This window comes from Staurois parvus, unplaced genomic scaffold (genome assembly GCF_062004578.1).
Source record: "Staurois parvus isolate SC_StPar_1 unplaced genomic scaffold, SC_StPar_1.0 ptg000090l, whole genome shotgun sequence".
Classification (NCBI taxonomy): Eukaryota; Metazoa; Chordata; class Amphibia; order Anura; family Ranidae; genus Staurois; species Staurois parvus.
This window is the reverse complement of record NW_028317886.1, coordinates 24,676,038-24,697,339: the sequence shown is the minus strand read 5'-3', so window position 1 is coordinate 24,697,339 and position 21,302 is coordinate 24,676,038. Positions and strand designations below refer to the sequence as shown.

Sequence of the window (21,302 nt, the reverse complement as noted above, 5' to 3'; positions counted from 1 at the left end):
ATTAAAGGTTATGACGGCATATACCATTTCCGAGCAAACGTCCGTGATAAGCATAAGCGCGTACAAGCGACATAGTCAACTGACTGAAAGAGACAAAGGACACTGCATGGGATTGTGACCAGGAATAAGAAAACAACTGCTGCAAAAGTGATTGCAGAGCTCAATCTCAGTCCTGTGAAACTCTGCTTTTTTACAAAAGATTTTAACAATCCAATAAGTGCTAGAAATGCATTCATCCAATGATGTTAAAGTATAACTAAAGGCAAAACTTTTTTTTACATTTTTGACAGAGTAGAGAAGGATTAGAAGACATGTCACTTTTTTATTGCTTTCTGTGCCATTACTAGGGAGATTCACCTTCTTTATTAGTCTTCTTTACCATTTTCAACAAAAGTAAAAAAAAAAATCCCAAATTTTGATTTGTTCCCAGAACAGGAATAGTGGGAATATCTAATGGGGACACTAGTTCTGGCAACAACCAAGAATTCTTTCACTTTAGAGTGATTTTCTCTTACTTCCTGGCTATGGGATAGGAAGTAAAGGGAAAAATGGCAAAAACAAACCTTACAGGGGTTTTAACCATCCAATCTGTCATCCAAAATAAAAAAACAAGTTTTGCCCTTAGTTCTATTTTAAAAAAAAACAAACTTCTACTTTAAAAAAACAAACAAACTGACTATTTGTTATATAATCTTGCAGTAAAGCATGTTTCAGAACTTGGTTCAAACCATGCTTAAAAAAACTGCTCAGCTAGAAACACATTTATTTCAGAATTTGAAATAAATGGTCCAGCACACTGTTGGAAGAATGGGTAGATATCAGAAATTTCACTGAATTTGATGACAAAGCTTCTGTATTACCAGTCTAAAATTTGCCATACACATTCTCTTCTCAGATAAAGGTGATCCATATCTAAGATTCAGTTATCCAGGAATGGTTGAGGAGGAAAACAACAAAATGTTCATATAAAAACTGCTAAATATTAAGGCCTGTTTCACACTAGCAATTTCAGATGTGAATTGAGTTGCACAGAATTGCATGACAGGGGAAATCACATTTTTTTCAAAGGAGTCCATTCACATCAATGCAACAGGGCACAGAGCAATTTTGGAAAAGGTTCCCGTACTCCTTTGGTGTGATTTCAGCATGATTTTGTCCTCCCAGATTTCATTGGAAACACACAGAAATTGCATGCACTGTACATAAGATTCTGATGTCATTTGGAAAACGATTTCATGGTTTTGTTTATTAGCCCTCAACTCTCCCCCCATTAAAATCCTTGGTCCCTAAAAGGTGGTAGTGGTAGACAAAATTAGTAAAATATGCACAGGCATCAAATCACAGCAAAATCACAAAGAAGTTGCACTATGTAATTGCACCCGAAATCAGACCAAAATTGCATCACACTGGTGTGAACCAGGCCTTAAAGATGTGGCCCCTTCGGCAATCACATCTTCCACCCTGGCATTCTGAAATCTTAGCAGATATACCTAGGCTTCAATATCTAGGGGCTGCCATCAGAGAAGATCTAAAATGACACTACCTGGCAGTTTATAAGGACCTTTACCTTAACATAATACCTTAACATAATATATATGTTGAAAAACACTGATATATAAATAAACTATTGGTGTATTACTATGGCTTACATACCTGACAATTTCATCAGAAAATCAGAAGCCATCTTGACAGAGATATCTTGGGTGAAAAGAGATGAGGGACATGTAACAAAGTCCAAAGAATCTTTAAGCTTCATGCTGCTGTTGCTGTTGGGTCTTTCAATGAAGGGCACCACAGAGGGGCAGTCACTGTCTTTTGGCTCCTCTTTGATAGGTAGTGAACTGGCAGGTACAGAATTGATCTGGCTTAAAGTTTCAGGAAGAAGAGAGTTCTGACCAGGTGAGGTACTTCCCTCATCATGGCTTCCCAAGGAGTTATTAAAAGGAGATCCTTTTATGTCAACATCATTGGGCTCTTCCTTCACTTTGGCCTCTGCCCGTAGGAAATGCTGATGGCATCGCATGTGTAGTTTTAAGCTGAAATGGCGTGAAGAGGTGAAAGGGCAAAGCTGACATTGGAAAGTCTCCCCTCTGTCCTGGTGCTGATGGACCTGATGGAGAGATCAATAGTCAAAACATTTGAGCTACTTTGGTCAACATCACATTAAATAATATCACCTAAGCAATTTTAGATTATGCCCCTCCCAGGTAATAAATTGCTGTATACCACAATGACCACAAACTCTGTTTTCCTTCAAAGTAGAAGTAAAGGCTATTTTTTTATTTTGGATAGAGTAATGGAGGGTTATAACACTTGACTTTTGTTTTTCCAACTGTGTCCCATTGGAGAGATTCCCCTTCACTTCCTGCCCCATAGCAAAAACAACCCTTAGTTGCCACTAGGATCAAAAACGTTCCCATTGGGCGATTTCCCCTCTAGTCCTGTTCTGGTGACAGCCCAACATTTAAGATTTTCTTTCACTTTCACTGATTAACAGCAACCAGGACAAACAGGGAGGGTGTATCTCCTTAACGGGGGGGGGGGGGGGGCACAGACAGTAATAAAAACCTGGCATGTATTCTAATCACTCTCCACTCAATCCAAAGCGAAAAATAAATGTTTTGTCTATAGATATATTTTATGTATAACTGGCAATATACAGTACAATTTTATTTGGGCCATTCAATACTTTTACCATTAGTCATGTAATACACGGATCGGATCATCTGTTTTTTTTTTTGTTTTTTTTTTTTCTAGCACCGGCACAACAATTAAATCCTTGACGAATTTGTGAAACTGTTCAATTAAAAAAATTCCACTGTGCATGGCTAACGTTACCTTACAGCACTGCTAAGTTTTCAAATAACCCCTTCTCTACATGTTATTACCTGTATAAATATATTCCTACCCTTTATTAGTCTTTCTCCGCAATAAAGCTAGTTCTGCAATTCTTTATCAGGTAAGCTTTACCAAAACACCAATAAGTATGCATGGAGACTATTACATATTGATTTCATAAATTTTATGGCTAAACTTGGTGGTGCTGTTTTTCTTAATTCAGAGAACAGTAATATCCTGCAGCTTTAGAACTTCCACTTGCCAGATGACAGTTTAAAGAAGTGGTTTTGCATACACAGTGCACAGGAAAGAGGAAGCTGAGTTGTATTTGCCAGCTACAGCATCATGACTGGGCAAACTCATCAACCAAATGACAGAGATGTGCCAAATGAATGAATAAATCTCCACTGCATTATAGAATTCTTACTTCATCACGAATATAACTTGTATATCTTTTTACATGCCTAAGCAAAAAACATAATAAAATGACCATTAGAAGGTAAGGCGGAATCTATGCCCCCCCCCCCCCCAAAACAAAAAGGTGACAATACCAATAAAACTATAAGTATAATTTGGAGCTAGATATAACAGAAAACCTGAAGTCAGACAAGTGCTGCCCTATTGACTGCCTGACCTCATGATGATTGGTTTGCATGGGGTTGACTCACTGTTATTTCAGAGAACCCAACGTCAAACTATGCCCAAACTGAACCACATTCTTGGTCACATGCCTGATGAAGGGGTCCTGCAAGACTCCGAAATGTTGCTCTCGCTGTAACTATGTGATTGCTTATTAAAGCCTCGGACCCATATTGGAGAACCTCAGTGTGCTGATGACATTCTTCCCCTGTGATGCTTCTCCGTTCTAGCTGACGGTCACTGCAGCAGCCACCTACATATATAGCCACTCTTTGATGCAGGAACGTGTGCATTGGGATTGTGTAATTCTTTTCATTATGTCCTCAGGACACAACAGATCCTGGTAACTGGCCACTATGAGTAAACGACTGTTATGAATGAGTGTATTGTTATTGGCAAACAGCTATCAAATGGTACCTGGGCCAATCATAGTATTCTGTACCCTGTGATAGCTGTGGGCCAATCACAGCACACAATAGTAATCACAGCTGTTTTGAATGAACCCATTCATGACAGTTCAAAACACTGCTGTTAAAGTGACCACCACTATAACAACAAAGTGTAAAAGAAAAAAAATAAAACCTGATTATATATATATATATATATATATATACACACACACACAGTATATATATATATATATATATATACACACACACAGACTATTTCCTTTAGTAAGAAATGTGCACACTGTCAGTGCTGTATAAACTGTATGTAGCTCTGTTTTCCACCGACAGTATAGGGTTTTCCCATCCTGTTCCCAGAACAAAATTAAGGCGGGCATTCACATAAAAGATTTGTACTTATGAACAAATACAAGGCTTCCTCTTATTGGCTGAGGTGGAGAGGCAGGTAGATGATTTCCCGATCTCTACCTCAGCCATACAGAGGAAGCCCTGTATTCATTTCAGGAAAGGGATGGGGAAACCTGGAGTTAGACTTTAATTCAGTCAAGTCCATCCAAATCTGCTAGTGCATCTAACGCTACCATCTTCCCAGATGCTGCTGTCCAAGGTGTCTCTGTAGCTGACCCTAAGACGTGAAGTTTGTTACTGGCCAGACCACTAGGTGAAAATTAAAATTTAAACCAAGAAAAAAAAAAAAGATTTAAATGAAACTAATGCATATATCCCGTTTAAGGACTGGTAAGCTGCAATATAATACATTGTTTTGTTTTGGGGTTTAATACTGCTTTAACCTCACTGTTAAAACCTATCAACCTCCAACTACAGAACTGCATGTAGGGGGAAGCTAGAGTTCTGTGTGAGGCCCATACATCTTCTTTTAGCATAATAAGACATGCAGATGTAATCAATATTAAATTTCAGTGTCTTCTTATGAGCAATTCAATATAAGGTAGGCAGCTGTAGAATTAATTAGTCCCTCTGTTTATATTTGGTAAAAATAATCCATACAGCAAAGTAGAGATAAAATAATCAAGAATACGGTACATTTGAGCAGAATATGGCTTTGATGCAAGCTGGCTAATCAATATATGATTCAAGTTGGCTAATCAACGTACGCATTTCAGGCCTGTTATATTTCTCTACATCAGAAAAAAAAGTGAAAATATATAGGCTCATCGATTTAATTTTTTTAAATTCTACCTCCAGCATCACTGAGCTAACCAAATAAGTTGACAGCAGAATTAGTATACAGTACAAAGTCCTGTTGTATCAGAGACGAAAGATTAACAGTGCAGAAATAATTATCCGTAGTCCATATATAGCTTGTTAAAACAGCTACAGATTTAAAGTTAAAGTAAAAATACAACAGCACATATCGAGCGCCCAGCTATAAAGCATCAACTATGAAAAAAAAAACTACCTAGAAAATGCTTTTGTGAACTCCGATTCTACAGGGATACTTAGATGTTTCTAGGTAATTGAAAGGTTGTCAAACCATTCCACTCAGTTTTTTGACTATATGTTTGCTGGAAAACTGCATGTCTGAGGATGGAATTTCGGGTAACTCCCCACCCCCCGTCTATAACAGGCTTTTTATTTGAAGCATCCATTTTTCTCTGGGAATTAGTACCATATAGAATAACTCAGAATAAACCAAAGCAGCTATGAAAAGCTAATAATGTCAAAACAGTAACAAAGGTTAGCATAGAATGAAGGGTTTTTAAACTGTATATGAGATTTTGGGTTTAGATGTCTGCATACAGTATCACTTCATAATAACTGCAAAAATAAATACATTATTAAAGATAAAAAAATAAAAACAGGAGGAAGTTTATGAAGTAGATACCATATTCACAGAGAATATCAATCGTGTTTCTACTATTTGGCGAAAATTATTAAAAAAAGAAAAAAAATGTAATTTCAAAATGATCAACAAAGCTTTTGCTAGTACAACTTCATATGTTAGAACATTTTTAACCAACCTTACATACAAGTAATCATCATAACTCAAGCCTCTATAGTAAATAGAAATGCATAAAAAGTGAATCAACTTCGGAGGGTGATCAAAACTCCATATAGGTTATGGTAATCTCTGACGCCAGGCCTGACAAAAAGTTTCACTTTAGTTTTAATTTTCTCCTTTACCTTATTGTTATGGGCCTTACACTATAAGTCTCAATGGGACCCTTTTGGCTATCATTGACTGACAATTGTCCTGGAAAGTTGTATTTTGTGCATTGTTTGCATCAGCCCAGACGGGTGGCAGTTTATGGAAAATGGATGTATAACTTTCTGGATTGGCTTGCAACGTCTTCTTTTATAAAACAAACAAACATCATTGAAAATAAAAAGTGAATCAACTTCTAACAATAACCAGGTCCGATACTCATTGAAAGTGTTACTAAACCCAGGGCCCTGCATTCACTATATCTGGTCTCCTACAGTACACAGAACATGGAAATGCAATTACTTTAGTAAATATAAACTGCTAAATACCTTTTCTCATCAACAGTATATAGCAGTCTTCGTCAGACCAAGCACTGGTTAAAACTTGAAGGAGGAGTTTTCATTCTCCTCTGACTGTCCTTTGAGGCTGCATGATCACTGACCCTCCATCTGGCTAGTGCTGGCAGTGTGCTGGTCACATGCACCCCCCCCCCCCCCCCATCAGCAGAAGTGTGCCTCCTAGGGCTCTGTACCATCAGGAAAAAGGGGAGGATCATAGGAAAAAAGGATCAAACAGCCTTTTAACACAATGCAAAGTATTAACCCCTTAGGTATAAAAAGTATGTTTTACTGCATATACAGACCAGGGGCGGATTGACAACTCATGGGGCCCCCGGGCAATAGGAAATCATGGGGCATCTGTGTCCTCGCCCACACTCAAGCCACACCCAAAAAAGCCTATGAAAGGTACTCATGGGGTCCCATACTGACTCCGGGCCCTCGGGCAGTGCCTGAGTGGCTAAATGGTCAGTCCGCCCCTAATACAGACTGATTTTACTGTTGTGGGTTTAGTAACACTTTAAATAAGGCAGACTGGCAATGATTTCTCAAGTTATTTTGTGTTGTAAACACAATGCAATCTTTAGCTTTTTATGCAATTGTAATCTCACCTTCATGTGCGATTTCAGATTGTCCTTGCGGGCACAACGAAATGGACATAGTGGACACTGATGGCTTTTTAAACCTGTGTGAATCACCATGTGCCTTTTCCAATAACTTTTCCGTTTTATTACTAGTCCACAGATGGGGCATTGGAAAGGCTTTCCTCCCTCTTCTTCTGGAGCTTTTACAAAGAAGCATGAAAGAAAGGAAAACAAAACAAAAGGTACAAGATTTACATATAGTAAACAAAAAACATATAAAATACATTGATATTACATGTACAAGATTTTCTATTTCAATCCCAGCTCCAGTCAATTTTGTTATTATCACCTGGGAGTTTTTTTCCTGGAGAAAAAAAAAAAAAAAGCATCTCTGGCTACAAAACGTACCTTCAATACAAACCCTCTTCAAATAGTACCCATTCACCAGAAGATGTCCTCAGTCTTAGGTCTCAAGCACACTGGACATTTCGCTAACTCTCCTAGATGCTTTTCCTCCTGTCAGCGACATTTTACCAGAAAAAAAATGCTTGATGCTTGTAAAATAATTTACCGTAGGTGCATTTAGCCACGTCAAACGTTTGGGCGTTAAATCATTTCATTGGCCACAATAATAATTTATTCTGGCCATTGAAAAGAATTATTGCTCAATGCTCAAGTGTTTTCTTTCTGCTAAAAACACTGCTGCTCCTGCATGCGCTGGCAGTGGGTTTTTTTCTGCCTCTAAACACTTCTAAAAGCCTATGTGTGCATGAACATATAGGCTAACATGCAGGGGAATTTAGAGACACCAGATGCCCCAAGGAGCAACTGAAAAAACAATTAGTGTGTATGAGTCCTTAAGGGTTGTGCCACTAATCATTCATTCTGGAAGTGTGACTGCAGGGAGTGTCATGTCCCGCCCCCATGCATGGCATCATGCATTCACAGTGTATTGATGCAATAGTGCTGACATCACATCAGTGTTGCTCTGTGTATCATCCAGGACTGCTCACCACCAGGAAAAGACTAAAGAAGTGGACCTAGCATGTCAAGGGACCAGCTAGAAGCATCAGAAATGTGCAAAAAATGCAGAAGATATTGTTGGAAAAGGCCTCAAGGGGGGCTCCTCTGAGATGGTTGCAGGGCACACAGCTGGAAGTTGGGCTAAGTAAGTATATTCAAGTTGAGTTGACAAGGATGAAAAGCAATGGGCTTATTCAGTAAAAGTACATGGGGCATATAGTAATATACAGTTGTGTTCAAAATAATAGCAGTGTGTTGAAAAAAGTGAATAAAGCTCAAAATCCTTCTAATAGCTTTTATTTCCATACACACAAATGCATTGGGAACACTACACATTCTATTCCAAATCAAAACATGAAGAAAAAAAATGTCAAATTTGTGTTGTTCCTCTAAATAAAATTAAAGAAAAGTGAATATTAGACTGTTCAAAAAAAAATAGCAGTGTTTGTATTCTTCTTTACAAACTCAAACATTCACTATATAAACTGAAAAATGTTTGAAGATTTTGCTTTCCTTTGAATCACTTAATTAATATTTAGTTGTATAAGCACTGTTTCTGAGAACTGCTGTACATCTGTGTTGCATGGAGTCAACCAACTTCTGGCACCTGTGAACAGGCATTCCAGCCCAGGATGATTGGACTACATTCCACAGTTCTTCTCTATTTCTTGGTTTTGCATTTTTGATGTCACCCCACAAGTTTTCTATTGGATTAAGATCCGAAGATTGGGCTGGCCACTCCATAATGTCAATCTTGTTGGTCTGGAACCAAGATGTTGCACGTTTACTGGTGTGTTTGGGGTCGTTGTCTTGTTGGAACACCCATTTCAAGGGCATTTCCTCTTCAGCATAAGACAGCATTACCTCTTCAAGTATTCTGATGTATTCAAACTGATCCATGATCCCTTGTATGCGATAAACAGGCCCAACACCGTAGTATGAGAAACATCCCCATATCATGATGCTTGCGCAACCATGCTTCACTGTCTTCACAGTGTACTGTGGCTTGAATTCAGTGTTTGGGGGTCGTCTGATAAACTGTGTCCGGCCACTAGACCCAAAAAGAACAATCTTACTTTCATCAGTCCACAAAATGTTGCGCCATTTCTCTTTAGGCCAGTCAATGTGCTCTTTGGCAAATTGTAACCTCTTCAGCGCGTCTTTTTTTCAACAGTGGGACTGTGCGGGGGCTTCTTGCAGATAGCTTGGCTTCACATAGGTGTCTTCTAATTGTAACAGTACTCGCAGGTAACTTTAGACCTTCTTTGATCTTCCTGGAGCTGATTGTTGGCTGAGTCCTTGCCATTTTGGCTATTCTTCTATCCATTCGAATGGTAGTTTTTCGCTTTCTTCCACGTCTTTCAGGTTTTGGTTGCCATTTTAAAGCATTTGCGATCATTTTAGCTGAGCAGCCTATCATTTTCTGCACTTCTTTATATGTTTTCCCCTCTCCAATCAACTTTTTAATCAAGGTACGCTGTTCTTCTGAACAATGTCTAGAACGACCCATTTTCCTCAGAATTTCAGAGAGAAATGCACTGTAACCAGCATGTACATTTGCTGCCTTCCTTCCTTAAATAAGGGCAATAATTGCCACCTGTTTTTCAAAGAATGAATGACCTCACTAATAGAACTCCACACTGCTATTATTTTGAACATGCCCCTTTCAATTAGTGATTCAATTACACAGAATCAGCAGCATGCATGTCATGACTGTTGGGTCTGTTGGATTTCTATTACTCTACTACACCTGCTAATAAATTATTTGCCATGTAGAAATATCATTTCTACCAAAAACAGTGATTGATCAGGTTAGTGATGTCTGACTGCTATTATTTTGAACACAACTGTAACTCCAAAACTTGTAAGAACCAATTGGAATTGTTGTTTTTTTTAAGACCCAGTATGAGAAGGATTATGAATGGTTGCAATGGGTTCTACAGTTTACGCCCCTTTCACATGGGCAGACCATAGAGGGCAATGGATGGTCTGATTAAATCCGCCTAAAAAACGGACCTGATTGGACCATCCATTGCCCTCTATGGAGCAGTGAATGTAAACAGACATGTGTCCGTTCACACCTGTCTGCATCCAGTCAGATCCGATGAAAACAGACGAATGGGGATTCATTCACCATCTGTCTAGTGCAGGGGTGTCCAAACTTTGTAAACAAAGGGCAAGTTTACTGTCCTACAGACTTTAGTGGGGCCAGACTGTGGTTATTGCAAGAAGAAAATGTCCTGGCCCCAGTGGGAGTAAACAATGCCCCATCTTCAGTGAGAGAAATCGTTGGTTTCATTGGTTGGAAAGAATCATACCCCACCATTGGTGTCAATAGGAGGAACTGTGCCCCTTTGTTGGTGTTAGTGGGTGAATTATGCCCCAATGTTGGCGTCAGAGGATGAAAAATGTCCTCAAGGGCCAGATAAAAGCAAGCAAGAGGCCACATCCGGCCCCTGGGCCAAAGTTTGGAGACCACTGGTCTAGTGGATTGGATGACAGTCTGTTTACATTCAACCGCCCATAGAGGAAAGCAGGCTGTGTACGTGTCCGCTCTGCATAAGTGAAGCAGACACTGATTTGCCATCTGTCTGCTCAGAGGAGATCAGCAGACATATAACCCATAACCCTGCTCAGCATTTTAGCTTTACTGCATGACATATTGTATCGTTTCAAAAGCACCCTGCCATTACATCTCAACAGATACTCTTAAAATAAAATGTTTTGCCAGGCTATGGACATTAAAATCCAGATGCTCAACCATTAAGTTCATCCTAACTAATGCAGTAAAGTCTTTTAAGTCAGGACTTGGCACTCTGCTCAAACTCTTTGAGCAAAGTGCACCTGTTGTGTGCTTATAAGAATTTCAAAGGCTGGCAAGGCTGCTGAGTCACTGCAGGGAAGGGGAGCAGAATTAAGTAAACGAAATCCGCAGCCTCTTGTAACGCAAGTGTACGTTAGCCTCACTACATCCGCATAAATTGGGGAGCTCACTGGCAATCTTATTATATGATGAGGTCACTGTCAATTTCTGTGATGAGTAGCAGCAATCAGTCACTTGACAATGCAACGGTAATTTCCAAGCTTTGTGCTTCCTGTAGTATCAGCCATATTTAAACTTTTAGGGCTTGTTCACACCAGATGCAGTCCAGTGCATTTTTGTTCTGCATCAAAAATGCATGCACGTTTTTTTCCCTGTATTCCAATGGCCCTAGCTCAGGGGTGGGCAAACTTTTTGACTTGAGGGCCGCAATGGGTTCATATATTGAACCCGGGGGCCGGACCAAGAGTAGATGAATTATGTGTATGTGTCATCCATAGTAAGTATAGTAATATTCCCCCATAGTAAGCATAGTAATTAATCCCCCATATAGTAATTCATCCCCCATAGTAATTCATCCCCCATATAGTAATTCATCCCCCATAGTAATTCATCCCCCATATAGTAATTCATCCCCCATATAGTAATTCATCCCCCATAGTAATTCATCCCCCATATAGTAATTCATCCCCCATAGTAATTCATCCCCCATACAGTAATTCATCCCCCGTATAGTAATTCATCCCCATAGTAATTCATCCCCCATATAGTAATTCATCCCCCATACAGTAATTCATCCCCATAGTAATTCATCCCCCATATAGTAATTCATCCCCCATATAGTAATTCATCCCCCATAGTAATTCATCCCCCATATAGTAATTCATCCCCCATAGTAATTCATCCCCCATATAGTAATTCATCCCCCATATAGTAATTCATCCCCCATATAGTAATTCATCCCCCATAGTAATTCATCCCCCATATAGTAATTCATCCCCCATAGTAATTCATCCCCCATAGTAATTCATCCCCCATATAGTAATTCATCCCCCCTATAGTAATTCATCCCCCCTATAGTAATTCATCCCCCATAGTAATTCATCCCCCCTATAGTAATTCATCCCCCCTATAGTAATTCATTCCCCATATTAATTCATCCCCCATATTAAGTCCCCAAGTCCCCCCTGTGTCAATTCACTTACCTTTGCTCCGCGCGTTCCTCTCGCCGTGTTCCCGCGCCGTTCCGGTCTTCAGGGCGGACTGTGAGAGGAGCCTAGCTCCCTCACGTTCCTCACGCTGCCCCGCCTACACACATTCTGACAGGCTCCGCGGGCCGGATTAAAAGGTCCGCCGGGCCGTATACGGCCCGCGGGCCGTAGTTTGCCCATTGCTGCCCTAGCTCATACCATTGCAGTAAGTTCCAGTCAGTTTCTGGTGCAGAAAAAAAGTAGAACATACTGCATTTTTTTCTGCACAGAACTATGCTGTAACACAGCAAAATGCACAGGAATGGAGTGTGGAGTGAACTATAAGCAAAAACCCATCAGGAACTCATCCAGAATGTGTTTTTGTGGTGTGAACTGGCCCTCAAGGCAGGTTTCAATTTAGCTGGGGGCTGGAAAAAATGTCATACTACTTCTGAAATTGTTTAAAAACAGGCTTTCTGCAAGGAGGCTATAGTAAGACTGTTTTAGAAGGACTCTACGGCATCACAAGCAGTGGTTCTCAGATCACTAAATTATTAAAAAAATGGTTGTGGGTAGACTGGTGCACTTCAGTAATGTCCAGATGAAATACTTGAATATTTATACTCCAAAAATAAAAAAAACTCCAGATACCTCGAATGCTTTGCTTATATGCCCTGAATGAAAAAAGAGATTGCAGTTGCAAAGCACAGACTGAGCTAGAAAACTGGGGAGAGAGTGAGTGAAAAAAAGAGGGAAAAATACACAAAGAGAGATGTACTGTGTGGTATGTGTATTCTGCACATTTTATCTTGACAGCTCAGAAAGGAATGCCCAAATATCCATTTTGCCACAAAATAAAATATTACTTGTCAGCTTTGAAGATGATTGCATACTGTCTTTGACAGGTCAGTGTGTCCTCAGGTAACCTCACAACACAGCAAGTTTTTTCCAAGCCTTTAAACATTCTACTGAATAATTCATATACAATGGCATTTCATTTACAATATTTAAATACTGTATTACACCTTGGTTTGTACAAGAAAAACATAACAAAATTAATAATTTCTAACAGAATACTATTTATTTCTGTATAATTGTAGTCAATCATGCTTTTGTTAGTTCTCTAAGAAGTATGAAAGACTCCTGCCATTGATCCTTCATTTCCAGAAACAATCCTCAGTGAAGTGTGTCATCCTACCAACATGTCAAATTTCAGTTGTCTAGCATGTTTTACCACTGCTGTCAAATGGAACCTAACCACCTGGGGGAAAATGCATCGAAGGGCACAGCACTTTGCTGACATGAGGACTTCTAGAACAACCAAATTGTCTCCAGGGGACATTTCTAAGAAATTGCAATCGCTGCATTTGTAAATGTGCCGCATTCTGAATATCTGTTGCTGAGATGTACAGTGCCTTGAAAAAGTATTCATACCCCTAGAAATTCTCCACATTTTGTCATGTTACAACCAAAAACATAAATGAATTTTATTGGGATTTTATGTGATTGACCATCACAAAGTGGTACATAATTGTGAAGTGGAAGGAAAATGATAAATGTTTTTTTCAAAATTGTTTACAAATAAATATCTGAAAAGTGTGGCATGCATTTCAATTCAGCCCCCTTAACTCTGATACCCCTAACTAAAATCTAGTGGAACCAATTACCTTCAGAAGTTACCTAATTAGTAAATACAGTGCACCCGTGTGTAATTTAATCTAAATATAAATACAGATGTTCTGTGAAGCCCTCAGAGGTTTGTTAGAGAACATTAATTAACAAACAACATCATGAAGGCCAAGGAACACACCAGACAAGTCAGGGATAAAGTTGTAGTGAAGATTAAAGCAGGGTTAGGTTAAAAAAATATATATACAAAACAAATAGATATATAAAAATATCCAAAGCTTTGAACATCTAACAGAGCACTGTTCAATCCATCATCTGAAAATGGAAAGAGTATGGCACAACTGAAAACCTACCAAGACCTAAACTTACAAGATGGACAAGGAGAGCATTAATCAGAGAAGTAGCTAAGAGGTCCATGGTAACTCTGGAGGAGCTGCAGAGATCCACAGCTCAGGTGGGAGAATCTGTCCACACGACAACTATTTGTCATGCACTCCACAAATTTAATCTTTATGGAAGAGTGGCAAAAAGAAAGCCATTGTTGAAAGAAAGCCATAAGAAGTCCTGATTGCAGTTTGCAAGAAGCCATGTGAGGAACACAGCAAACATGCGGAAGAAGGTGCTCTAGTCAAATGAGACCAACCAAAATTGAACTTTATTGTCCAAAAGCAAAATGCTATGTGTGGCGGAAAACTAACACTCCACATCACATCACCTTGAACACACCATCCCCACCGTGAAACATGGTGGTGGCAGCATCATGTTGTGGGGATGCTTTTCTTCAGAAGGGACAGGGTGGCTGGTCAGAGTTCATGAGAAGATGGATGGGCAATCTTAGAAGAAAACCTGTTAGAGTCTGCAAAAGACCTGAGACTGGGGCGGAGGTTCACTTTCCAGCAGGACAATGACCCTAAATATACAGCCAGACCCAGGGGCGGACTGACAATTCATGGGGCCCCCGGGCAATAGGGGATCCTGCGGCCCTTGTGTCCTTGCACACACTCAAAAATAGCCTATAAAAGGTACCAGGGGCATTTCATGGGGCCCCCTACTGACCCTGGGCCCTCGGGCAATGCCCGAGTGCTCAAATGGTCAGTCTGCCCCTGGCCAGACCTACAATGGAATGGTTTAGATCAAAGCATATTTATGTGTTGAAGTCCAGACCTAAATCCAATTCAGAATCTGTGGCAAGACTTGAAAATTGCTGTTCACAGACACTCTCCATCCAAGCTGACAGAGCTTGAGATATTTTGCAAAGAAGAATGGGCAAAAATGTCACTCTCTAGATGTGCGAAGCTGGTAGAGACATACCCAAAAAGACTTGCAACTGCAATTACAGCAAAAGGTGGTACTACAAAGTACTACAAAGGGGCTGAATACAAATGCACACCACACTTCAGATATTTATTTGTAAACATTTTTGAAAACCATTTATCATTTTCCTTCCACTTCAGAATTATGTACAACTTTGTGTCGGTCTATCACATAAAACCCCAATAAAATAAATTTACGTTTTTCATTGTAACTGAAAATTTCAAGCAGTAGGAATACTTTTTCAAGGAACTGTAACTCCCACAATTTGCCTAAACTCAGTCCTGTTTAACCGGTTCCCGCCTGGCCTATGGCACCTTGTCCCTCCGGGTGGAGGCCATATGGCGTCCTTTCAGGCATGCACAGTTTGCCTGACCGCAGAGCCTGCGCAGCGGCGCGATCTGTCACGGGCCGTGTACCTCGGACGCGGCCGATGACAGATCTGTGTAACGGCCCCGTTACCAGTACCATATGACCTGCTGTGACCAGTCACAGCAGGTCACATGACAGTTGTATACAATGGATGGCTTCCTTTCATGCCATCCATTGTATACAAGTGTGTCTAGCTGTGAATGGTCACAGCAATCACATGCACAAGCTGGGCCAATCACAGCCCAGCTGTGTCATGTGATTAGCTGTGGCCAAATCACAGCTAAGCTCAAAAAACCCCCTGAATGAATCGATTTCATTCAGGTAAATGCTTGCTTATATTAAATTGTGTAAAAAAAAAAAACTGATCACTTTCCCAAAGTAGTACAATGTTACTATGGTAACATTATACTACTTTGGTCATAGTGAAATATGAAAAAATAAATCTTAAAAAAAGAGAAAAAAATTAATAAAAGATTTAAAAAATTTTTTTTAAATTTACAAATTTTTTTTTTTCATACTGTCACCACTCAGTGTCCCTGATCACCGCCATGCCAGTTATATGATGGTGCTGTACTGCACAGGTGACAGTATGTAAAAAAAAATTGTGAAAATCATTTTTTTTATTTCATTTCCGAAAAATTATGACAAAAAAAATGACAACTTCAAAAAACTCGCCATGCCTGTTATGAAATACGTCGGACTGTCTACTTTGCAAAAAGGGGTCATTTGGGGGATATCTGTACTGTTCTGACATTCTTGGACCTCAAGAAATTAGATTGGCCGTCATTACTTCAGAACTGATCAATATTCAGATCTTTACCATAGTTTGTGAATTCTGTAACTTTCCTACAGACTAAATAATAAATACTAATTTGGGTTATTTTCACTAAAGACATGTAGTAGAATACATTTTGGCCTAAATTTATGAAGAACAATTATTTATTTCCAAACTTTATTAACAGAAACAAAGAAAAACGTGTTTTTTTCTTCAAAATTTTCGGTCTTTTTTTTGTTAATTTAGCAAAAAATAAAAACCCCAGTGTTGTTTAAATACCACCAAAAGAAAGCTCTAGTTGTGTGAACAAAATGATAAAATTTTAGTTTGGGTACAATGTTGGATGACCGCGCAATTGTCAAAGTGTGAGAGCGCTGAAACCTGAAAATTGGCCTGGGCAGGAAGGGGGTAAAAGTGCCCGGTATGGAAGTGGTTAAGATAACGTCTTAGTTTAGAGACAGATTAGCATCTTATTATTCTGCAAACTAGTTTAGAGTACTTGTAGGAAAATTTCAAAATGGGTTCATTACATATGGATGGGAAATGTTTAATGGTGTTATAAAAATATGTCATCCCACTAACACTTGCAATGTGCATTTTTTATGCTTAACACTGAAATGGCTGATTGAGTAGGCATAACATCAGTGCTAAGATGTTGTGAACCAGGTGAAAGAACATGGATCAGAAGGATTTCTTGGCTTCATACTTCAAAACACTGCCTGGGTAGGCTTTAAGCTTTGCTGTCCTCTTCAAACTGAGGAAATCTTAGGTACTAAATGAAAAAGAAGGGCATACTAACCTTTTGCATTACCTTAAAGGGCCATTTATTATTGAAAATATAGATAAAATATACATACACTGTGTGCACAGTAGGCAAATTAGTATTCTGACCAATCATCATTTGTATGCATATTGTCCAACTCCAAGGTGCATAAACTTGAATGCTTATTGGATTTAAGCATATCAGGTGATGTGTATTTGTGTAATGAGGGAGGGTGTGGCCTAAGGAGATCAACACCCTATATCAAGGTGTGCATATTTATTAGACAGCTTCTTTTCCTCAGGCAAAATGGGCCAAAAAAGAGATTTAAAGTGTTACTAAACCCACAACAATAAAATCAGTCTGTATATGCAGTAAAGCATGCTTGTTATACTGACTGTGGAACCAAAGGAACTAAACCGCTGCATTGTGTAAAAAGGCTGTTTGATCCTGACTTCTCTGTCCCTTCTCTTGTTCAAATATCCACCTGACAAGACAGACTGAACCCATAGCCACATGCATATGCTCAGTTTAGTGTGCATTGCTAGAATTTTTTTTTTCGTGCATGTGATCAGCACAGGGTAAATCAGCACTGTCCAGACAAAGGGTCAGGGGTTTTGCATCCTCCTAGAGCAGAAAGAAAACTCCTCCTACAAGCTTTAACCAGTACTTTGCTGAAGTCACAAAACTGCTCTAACTGCTGATGAGAAAAGGTATTTAGCAGTTTATTTACTAAAATAATTACATGTCCATGTTCTGTGTACTGTGGAAGACAGGATATAGTGAGTGCAGGGTCCTGGGTTTAGTAACACTTTAACTGACTCTGAAAAGTCAAAAATTGTAAACAGTCTTTCAGAGGGATGCAGCACTCATGAAACTGCTAAGATATTGGAGCATGATGACAGAACCAAAAAACGTTTTGTTGCAAATAGTCAACAGGGTCACAAGAAACATGTTGAAAAAAAAAAGATGCAAATTAACTCCCAAAGATTTGAGAAGAATCAAATTTGAAACTACCAGGAACCCATTATCCTCCAGTGCGGTCATATTCCAGAACTGCCCAGAAGTACAAGGTGTTCAGTGCTCTGAAACCTGACCACCACTGAACAAGACACACAAGTTAAAACGTCAAGACTGGGCAAAGAAATATCTGAAGACAGAGTTTTCAAAGGTTTTATGGACTGATGAGATAAGCATGACTCTTGACGGACCAGATGGATGGGCCCGTGGCTGGACCAGTAATGTGCACAGAGCTCCACTTTGATGCAGACGCCAGCAAGGTAGAGGAAGGGCATTTGTATCGGATGGTATTATTAAAGATGAGCTAGTTGGACCTTTCTGGGTTGAAGATGGACTTAAAATCAACTCCCAAACCTACTGCCAGTTTTTAGAAGACACTTTCTTCAAGCAGTGGTAAGTGAAAAAGTCTGCATCTTTCAAAAAGACCATGATATTTATGCAGGACAATGCTCCATCGCATGCATCGAAGTACTCCACTGCGTGGCTAGCCAGTAAAGGCCTTAAAGATGAAAGAATAATGACATGGCCTCCTTCCTCACCTGACTTAAACCCTATTGAGTACTTGTGGGCCCTTCTTAAATGGGAGATGAAGGAAAACAGTAAACCTCTCTGAGCAGTGTCTGGGAGGCTGTGGTTGCTGCTACAAAAAAAGTTGTTGGTCAACAGATCAAGAAACTGACAGACTCCATTAATGGAAGGGTTATGACTGTTATTGAAAAGAAGGGAGGATATATTGGTCACTGTTTTTTTTATTTTTTTAAATGTCAAAAAAGTTTATTTGTAAATTTTGAGTTGTTTATTTTTCTCACTTTAGCAGATGAAAATAAACAAGTGAGATAGGAAAATTTTCATTTTTAATTAGTTGCATAATAATTCTGCACAGTAGTTGCCCAAATAATTGTGCACACAGAGATGTTCTCCTAAGAAAGCCAAAACCTTACTTTTACTTATATTCAGATTCGAGGTTTATTAACATTTTGGATTGACAAAGAGCACTGTAGTTGTTCAATAATGAAATGAATCGTGGTAAATACAACTTGCCTAAAAATTGTGCACACAGTGTACTCACAAATGATTTACAATTGCAAACCTGTAAAATCACTAAAGTATCAACCTCTGAGCGTAATTTGAACATAGAAGTTCAATATGAGGACCTTGATGACACTCTACAACCGAAAAAAGAGTTAAGGTGGTTCTAAAAGCAAGACATTTCTTACCTTAACACATTCCCTCAATTAAGGCAAAGTGTTTTCAGTGTATCACCCCCTCACCTTGCTATATACTTACCTGAGCCCTACATCGACCCAGCGCTGTGCCAATCTGCAGCCAGAACTGTCTTCTTTCCCTTTTCACTCAGGCAAAGAGGCAGCAGCAGGAGTCAATGAGAATCAAATACTGTGAGGGGGAGGGGGGCCGAGATACACTTTGTGTATATACAGATGCAGACAGTCCACCTTGGGAAGGAGCCAGCAGGTGCTCCCCTATCCCGAGGGTGCCAGTGGAGGACCTAAGAATTGGGGGTGATCTGTACAATACCATTTCACAGAGCTGGTAAGTATAACGTACAGTATTTTGATATTTGAAATAAAAATGTGAGCTTTTACAATCACTTACCACTTTTCAAGGGGCATACCCTCTTCTTCAGAGCTGAAGATGGCATACTGCTCGAAATGCATTAGCTCTTATCTCTGCTGTGGAGTGCAGTCCAGGTCCTCATACTGAGAATCAGGTTGATACTTCAATAATTTTATATACTTGCAACTGTATATTGTTTGTGAGTATATTTTATTGACTTTTTCCAGTAATAAACAGTTATTTAGGATATTGGACAAGGCTGGTGCAACCTTCTTGTTTCTTTTAGTACAGTGGTACATTTACCAAAAGAGATGTATGTCTAAAGGGATACCAGGGATATTTTTCTATAGATTTCCATATTTATACAAACCTAATATTAATAATCATCTTTTTTTTAAACAATAATCCATGAAACCATATAATGTTGTTGAATAATATATTGAACAGCACATGTCCTCTAATATCTCTTCTAAGAATGAAGGTAGTAATTTAACTTCTTTACAAACGGAACTAAACCCTCCTATCTGCTGTCTTAGCCTTTATTTGATCTACAGTTGTCATGGTGCTGCACATGTGGTCAGTTAGGATACCAGCCATTTGATGGCTTGACAGTTCAGTTGAGAGCAGAAGCAACTGTAACAGTTGTCATTCACAGCATGTCTGCAATATACCTGTGTTAGAAAATAGTTCCGTTTTAACACTATGAACCACTAGCTGAATTTCTCATAGCACAACTGAATGGAACGTCAGGTGGTATGCAAGTCAACTGGCAAATAATCTGCCTGGTAATCAAGCAACGTTTTATTATGATTATTATTGGTCATTATGCGTAAAAACCTGCTAACGCTTAGAATTGGGAGCCATAAAGAATGAATAAACTTCACATCACACACCCAAATGCACTGTGGCTTGAGGACCATTTATCTTGCAATGTGTCTTGTGCTCATATTTAGCAAGGCACCCTTGTTACGGACACATCTAATCTCAACAAACACTTCACAGGGAACATGAACGTACTGTACGCTATGCAACAAAATAAAAAGACACAGGGGCACATGCAAGGAAAGGGGATCTTTTATTTGGCTTCTGCATTGGAAATATTACCTCAACAAGAGGTGTTCTGTTCTTCATAGTAAATTAGCATACATGTCAAAAAGGTGCTGCCTGCGTGAAATTACCATCTCTGCAATACCCAACAAATAAGGTATTACTTGGGTATGTTTCTATACAATGCTTTAGAACGGTAAGTGGAAGCCTGTGACACAACAACAGACTCTAAGCATTTAGGAACAATGCACTGTGGGATGAGCAAATCATTAACAGAAAGCACTGACAAGTCTTGCTGTAAAGGGAAAGCACAGTCAGGATGAAATCAGTAAGCTTATATTATGGCAGAGTATGTGCAAGTGGAATTTATTTCTTATTTGTGGGCTGCAGCGGCTCCTGTACAGAAAGTTACAGAAATCAGGTCCTTCAGCTGCACAGTAGTTCCTAATGACAGCTACTGTTAATAGGGAAGGGGGCGAGAGATTTACGGTTTACTCAATCTGCACTGTGTGTATCGGCTACATGCAGTAGCAACTACATCTTACAGACAGGATTTATTTTTTGTAGAGTCCCCACACTTTATGGAACGTTATTTTTTTCAAAAGGTGCAATACAGGTAAATAGGTGAAGTGAGCAGCCATTATTGTATTGTTCATATTGCCTTCAGTTTTTCTACAGATTTTTATCGCTTACCAAGAAAAAGTATTGTTTATTTTTTGTTGCCATAGGTTAGCAGCCCTTTCTAAATAAATGGACTGCTTTAACGCAACATATGCTAAATGAGCAAAACGCCACACATGAATGTG

General features: G+C 39.3%; 1 protein-coding gene across 1 annotated transcript in view; it reads right to left on the bottom strand.

The window, feature by feature from the left end:
- Positions 1-21,302, bottom strand: part of ZNF827 (zinc finger protein 827) — a 318,427-nt gene that overhangs the window by 180,253 nt on the left and 116,872 nt on the right. The window contains exons 3-4 of the mRNA XM_089670488.1: positions 7,001-7,173; positions 1,654-2,110 (exon numbers count right to left, since the gene is read on the bottom strand). Coding sequence (XP_089526614.1) covers positions 1,654-2,110; positions 7,001-7,173 — 630 coding nt within the window. The remainder of the gene's footprint in view (positions 1-1,653; positions 2,111-7,000; positions 7,174-21,302) is intronic.